A 7,083-nucleotide genomic window follows, 5' to 3' on the forward strand; every position below is an offset into this window, starting at 1 on the left:
AGTTTATCATTTATGATCACAAATCCAGTCTTGGGAGGATTGTTGGGTTCTTGATAATAAATTGTCCGTGAGCTACCAAACATTGCAATTTTATTCTGGAAGGTATATGGCTCCTGGATGGCCATGATGTCAGTTTTCCTGTTGGTGGCTTGTTGAAAAGAGTCAGTAGTGGCTGCCTTACATTTCTGAAGGTTTATCTGGATTAACCTCAAATTGTTTTCTTTCTGGTTATACCCCATAATTGGTTTGGCGTATTGTTTGAGCCTTCATTCTTTCTGTGATTGGGCACTGTGGGTTAAAAGCATTATGACAGGTGTCATGTCTACTATATTCCGGGAGGTCCTTGTTTAGGGTTTTGCAGTTGATGCAGCAAGGATCGTCGTCCAGTTTCCGGCATTCTCTAAACCTGTGTGCCTTTCCACAATGGCTACACCTTTGCTTGTTTGGACAGGTTGTGGATAAGTGGTTATAACCACAACACTGATAACAACGGACCAATGGGATGTAGTCATTTACATAGATCTTGGCCCACTGGATGGCTATGTGTTTCGTTTTGACGAGCAGATTTCTAAGGTTAGGCGTTGTTGAAATTACAATATGCCTGCAGTTTTCTTTGTTATTATTACGAAAGAGAACAGTGCTGATTTTAGTGGAACTAGAAAATTCATCCATGGTCATGTTTTGTACGATCTCATTCTGTTCATACATCATTGGGATAATCTCCTCTTCACTTACTGCTATGGGGACATTGGTAAGAATCACACGAGGTCTCCTACCTTCTGAAATTTTGCTCTGGACTTTTTTGGCTATGTCAGGGTGGTCATTGATTGCGTCTGACAGAGTTTCAGCCTCTTTGTAGCTGTCAGTGCGGAAGCATATGCCATCTCCTCGCACTTGTCTAACCGATTTGACCTTTATTTTAAGTTCATGTGGTTTTATCCTCTTTTTTATTTCGCTTTCTATTCGTTTCATGTCGGTGGATTGGCCATCATCTTCAGATTTAGGATAGAGTAAGACAGCAAAACTGCCACCTGTGCCTTCACTATTTATCTTGCTTTTTAAAGATTTAGTTATTGCCAAAGTTGTGGAGCTAGGCTTAGTGTTCAACTTTGTGACTTCAGCGTAGGAAGCTGATGGGGTAGGAGCAGTAGTAGGAGGCGGAGCAGGGTGCAGGGAACGATTGGATCTTACTTCTTTTAGGATCCCATGAAATTGGCCGATGCACGAGTAAAGACGAGTAACCCGGTCTCGTACTTCCTTCCGTTCTTCAGTACGAATATTGCCATACTTCTCCGGAAGTAAGTCGAGGATCTTCAGCAGATGTTGATTGGCCTCATTTAAGATGGAATCCTCCAGCGACGACACATTTACAGTACAGTCCAAAATAGTGTCTTCTGAAGAGTGCAGCTGTTGACTTCTTGATGACATTATAGATGTACAGTGTGTAAGAGCCAACCAAGAGAGTGTAGGGTGGTGTAATTGTCAGGCGGAAAGATGCCACAGGCAAAAGACTCTGTCCGAGAAGACAACGTCTTACTCAGACAGAGGGGAAAAGGTTGGTTGGCTAGTGAAATAGCAGTGACCTACCGGTATAAAGCGGCGTCCTTCTGTCCAAAACAATGTTCCAGCGAAGCGACGCTACAGGCGATGACTGTTGAGACTGTCCTGACGCTACAGGTATCCAGCCCTGATGACTTGACTGACGCTACAGGTGCACAGGTCTTGAAGCTTGCACGACGCTACATGGATATAGCCTGATGTGACACCAGAAGTACTTGTGTTGGCTGCCTATATGCTGCAGGGAGAGCGAGGACGGCCACTCCAAAAACCAAAAGTTCCACAAATAAAAGTGGTGAAAAAGTTAAGCTTAGCAACCCTAAGCCTAACACGACCGCTAGGACTAACTTAGGCCTACTTCCCTATACCTTAACACAGAGCTAAGCTAGCTAAGCCTAGATTTAGGCTTAAAGACTAAAACTTAGAAAAACTTTCCTTACTGCAGCACTAGAAAAACACGACTTACCTCTCTGGTGTCCCAACTCCGACTTGTTTAATCGTACATGGCCAACACTTTATCGACTTAACCGCGACCTCCGACTCGATTCTTTTTATTTTGTTTTGCCCTCCTAAATCGTTATCATGAGCGGGACTCATTTTCCCGTTGTCGGAAACCTGTTTAAGCTCCGACGCTTAAACTCCGATTCTAACATTGTTTGTAAGAAATTATATACATTTTATTATCAAATGACAACGTTTTTGGAATAAATGGGTTAATGCCTTAACAACATGAAAATTTCAAAAATAAAAAGTTATGGAAAAGCAAATTATTCTAGGAATTTTATTTTAAACGCAAAAACATGTTTGTCAGTACTTAGTATGTTCATTATAAACACGGCGTTTTATTTCATTTTTTATTATTTATTGCTAAAAACTTCTAAACAATATATTCCATATAAATACAAATTAAATATCAACTTGTTCACACGCTCAATAAATACGGCATTTACTTTCATTCAAGTGTTTATCGATTAAAAGTTTCGAAGTAATTTAGGGACAGAAAGATGAGTAAAAACGTTTAACTTTCTTAAAATGCAGCATGTATATTTCTATTACTATATGCTAAAAATTCAAGAATGACTCGTTATTATGCATTTTTGAATTTCATAAATATATAAGTACAATACTGTCTCTCCTTCTCAGCAATATTAATTATAATATATGAACACACCTGAATTCTACTTGCAGAGTTTTTTCTCTTTATTCAAACGTTTTCATCCTATTTAGATAGGCCATCCTCGGGTTTTCCTTTATCGTTCCAAAATGGAACCATTCGTTCGAATTTTATTTTGATTTGGATCTTTCAAAATAAGTTAACAACTTTTTGTAAATAAATAAATAAATAAAATATGTCACTACACGTGCTACATATTATCAAAAATTAAATAAATTTTTTCATTCGTCTAAATTACAATATAATAATTTCTTATAACCTCCAGTTTCTATTTTTATGGATTACTGAAACCCATACCTTTTTTTATTTTGTATTTCCATCCTGTTGGTAATGTATTTGCATCCTTTTCATTTAAACAGCGGTTCTTCACTTTACTTTTGTATATCTCTATTTTTTCGATTTCCATTATCTTTTAAATATTGTAAGCTTCTTTTAATATTATAATCTAAAACACTGAACTATCACATCGATCTTCTTATATTTAGGAGGAGAAGAAAAAACATTTACTTTGCAACAAATGTTTTATGTAAAAGATGAATGAATGAATGTAACTTAGCAACAAATATGTTTTCGTAATATCTATTATTGCGTGTTTGGTTAGCTAATTTTAACTGTTCACAAATAAATTCTGGAAACACTGGAATCTGTGTTATCAAAAGAAATTTTAGATTCATTATCATCAACGTTAGTAACAACATTGTTTTCAATAAAAATTATTTAATTATCTAAAACATTTTTTAAAATTTAACAGTAACAAAGTTTTTGGAAGCTAACTCGGGCTTAATTTGTAACTGTTAACTATTTAAATTTTTATATTTATGTTATCAATAGTAAGAGTGGCTAAAACATGTAACGAATCAACAGAAATGTTAATATAACAAAATACTAACTTCTGTTCATTTTGTAATAATGTCTAATTACGATTTTAAACTGACTTCAGAACAAAACGTCACGCGTGACGTAATTTTTATGTCAGATTTTTAATTTAATGAAAAAATTTCAAATAACTAAATTGCATTTTCAGAAATGTAATAATTTTCTTTAAAATTTAAATGATATAACCTGGTTATTATATAAGAATAAAATTATAAATATTAAATACTTCAAACTACCTTAATACAAAGAGACCAAATTGAATTTTTCCCCTCGATTCGGTAATATTTTGTAATAGACAACTCCCGTGTGTCATGTGAGTATTGTTCGACGCCATATTTGTGTCGTTTTCGCTCCGTCTTAACCTCAGGTGATACATGACTGAGTAACCAAACTTTAAATGGGGGAAATCGTGAACTTTGATTGGTTCACCTGATGAAGAAATAAGGTGTTAAGTAAATCATAAAACAGAATAAAACAAATTCGACAATTAAATAATAATAATCAAGTGAGGATATAGCTTTTTCGGGGAGTCTTATTTAAGTCCAAATGGCCGTATTTTCTGTTAGATTAAAAATTGGGGTAATGAAATTTATAATATTTATTAACATCAAAGTCAGAGTTGAAATATATTTATTTATGAAATGGTGTTAAATGACAAACTTCACAACTTATATTAAAAAAATACAAGAAGTAAAGAAATATTATTAACAAAAATGTATAAACAAACAAAATTTTTAATATATTAAAATAAAAAATTTTAAATTATTAAGTATTTTTTAGTATAAGATAAGTGGTTATTGTTAATGGATAGGTAATAAAACTTTATGATAATTCGACTTTTGTGGGCCCTTCACACTTGGAGACCCAGGGCTTAATTAAGCCCTATTAGCCCCTATGTAGATTTGTCCGTGTTAATAATTAGCAGTATTTACACTTTGACCATTGCACATACTATAGAATAGTCAATACAATTATCATACAACGTACATTTTTTCAGTATAACGAACAACGACCCACGCTATAGTTTGTTTTAATCTACTTAAATTTCTGTATATATCCAGTCTACTTTGACCTTGTTTATTAATATGACAGGTAAAAATAAATATGTTTTGTTTCGACTTTGACTATGATTTCCTCTTTTGCTATTCAGAAACTACACAAGTATAATAAGTCCTAACACGATGTTAATAAACATGGTTCAAGTAAACAGGATATATATACAGAAATTTAAAAGAATAAGAACATAGAAGTATAAAGAATTTTTATATTTTTAGATATTATAAAATAGAAAAAGGCTTGATTTTCAGGATAGAGATGAATTTTATAAAAACTTGTAAATGTTAATAACGAGTAAAATCTTCATTAAGTCTGACCCTAATCGAGGTATGATCCACGATCCTTTCAACCTTTAAAAGTGTGGTCTGTAAAGGGAAAATTTCAAATTAGGCAGCATCGAAACAGTTTCTCACTGCATGTGACAAGTGTAGCAAATTCAGTGTCTTACAGGACACGGGAACTTCGCATCATACCTGCACCGTTTTGGTAAGCAGTTCGATAGCACCTGCGATTGTGATGGACAGAGTGAAGACGATGCGCTACATTTTCTCTTCAACTGCAACAAATACAACCAACAACGTGCAGAACTCTTCCAAGAATGCCTCCAAACAGGACTCAACTGGCCCCCCCCAATCCTGCAGACATTCTTGATAACAAAAAACTATGGACGAAAATGAAGAATTTCATACGCAATACAAAAAAACTCAGGCCCACGAATTCCAGTAGCCAGCGAGATGAGTGACACGGCCACATCCCACATCTGGACCAATAATAGACTGGCTGATATCATTTAAGGTAGGCCGGCTACTCGCCCAATTTGTTCAACCCGCGATTTGACTGTACTGGCATATGCAAATTAGACCCGCTGGGTTTATATCTACTAGATTCTTCAATGTTATTAATGCTAAAGTTTATAATGTTTTATCTCTTTGTCAACCCAATTTACAGCATACTTTGTAATTGTTGAAACTTTGTATCTGTTGCCCCCTTTGCTGTACACATTAACTCGCACGCGCAAACTTGTCATGATTGTTTTTATACTGTTTACTGAACATATTTTGTCTTGTCAATGTATTTTACTTGCTCAACTATTCTGATGCAGACGCTCAATGATCCGACACTTTCCTTCAATCTTTCCCTATTTTCTTTCCCTCCCTGCTTACTATCACTTCTTCTTCTGATTTCAATTTCAACACTTTTAATTTCTTAGAGGTAAAGTCTGTGCATATACAGACAACCTCTCTACTCTTTTAATGTAATGTAAGTGTAGCAAATCAGCATTACAGTCGACCAACAACACCCTTTGCCTTCAGAATTTTAGATGGTAACACATTGAACATTGCCCTGCAAGCTTATATCTCTGTATAATATAAACGTTTCGAAGAAATGAAATATTTCTTGCTTGCAGCAGCAAAATCGCTATAGTAGTGAGTTTTGGTACTAATTTTCGTACGCAAATGTTTTGTAAATGTTCTAAGATGTCTTATTACTAGTTATTGTTGTATTTGGACTGCTGAATGTCTCTGTAAATAGAGTGGAATACTTGATTTACTATTACCAAATATTTAGTTCTTATAAGTGTTCAGTTTAATGTTATTAATACATTCTGACAGAATATTTTATTCTTCATTCTTTCATATGTGCAACATGTACCAATATCTTCGTGCACTACAACATGAAAAAATTCGGCTACATTACGTAGAAAGAACTTTTTAATAACTCTTTTTATACTTGTAAATACTAAAAAGTTTTAGTTATTTTTAGCAAGCCCATTTTGGTTTCGGCCAGGCCCACACTAGGTCGGCTGGAAATTGAAAATTTAAGCCCAAAATATCGAAACAGATCGTTTTCTCTTACAATTCTTGGGGTGTTTCAGTCTGTTGGAAGGAAGTCGAGTTTATACGTGTGAATAACATTTTCTATGCTATGTCTGTTGTTGACAGGCTTCATTAAAAATTTTTAAATATTCAACTGCAATTACCTTATTCGTATAACTCAATAATTACTCTTTAACACACGATAAATGATGGAAATATTTCTGGTGTGTCGTCTTCAGGGCCTTCTAACATCAGTGACGTTCTTTTTTCGTGAGTGCTTTGAACGAGTAAAATATTGCATAATCTAACAAATATAAAACTAAAATTGCTTGAAAAATATTTTATATTTTCAAAATTTTATTTGCGATAATCACATTTAAATATTCTTTCTTTTTCTGAATTTCATGTTATGAACGGTGTGAGATGTATTATATTTGTGATAGAAGGTGATGTTTCAGGATATTAGAAAAAAATATATTTTACAAATAAATGTATTGTATTTATATTATTCAGTATTTTTACTAAAATCGTATACTACATTTAATATCAGGTTGATAATTATCAGTTTATAATTCTAAAATAACACTTTTCTATTATGGAAAT

The 7,083-nt window shown here is 33.9% G+C and overlaps 1 protein-coding gene across 1 annotated transcript; it reads right to left on the reverse strand.

The window, feature by feature from the left end:
* Positions 1-228: 228 nt before the first annotated feature.
* Positions 229-1,428, reverse strand: LOC111628169. The gene has a single exon (XM_023371911.1). The coding sequence runs from the start codon at positions 1,426-1,428 to the stop codon at positions 229-231; it is 1,200 nt and encodes a 399-aa protein (XP_023227679.1).
* Between the last annotated feature and the right edge of the window lie 5,655 nt (positions 1,429-7,083).

The sequence above is a fragment of the Centruroides sculpturatus genome, unplaced genomic scaffold, assembly GCF_000671375.1.
Source record: "Centruroides sculpturatus isolate CEXI.00-Female unplaced genomic scaffold, Cexi_2.0 scaffold65, whole genome shotgun sequence".
NCBI lineage: Eukaryota > Metazoa > Arthropoda > Arachnida > Scorpiones > Buthidae > Centruroides > Centruroides sculpturatus.

Excerpts from the sequence above, each read along its gene's own strand:
- LOC111628169 (XM_023371911.1), bottom strand. The coding sequence starts at position 1,428 with ATGTCATCAAGAAGTCAACAGCTGCACTCTTCAGAAGACACTATTTTG.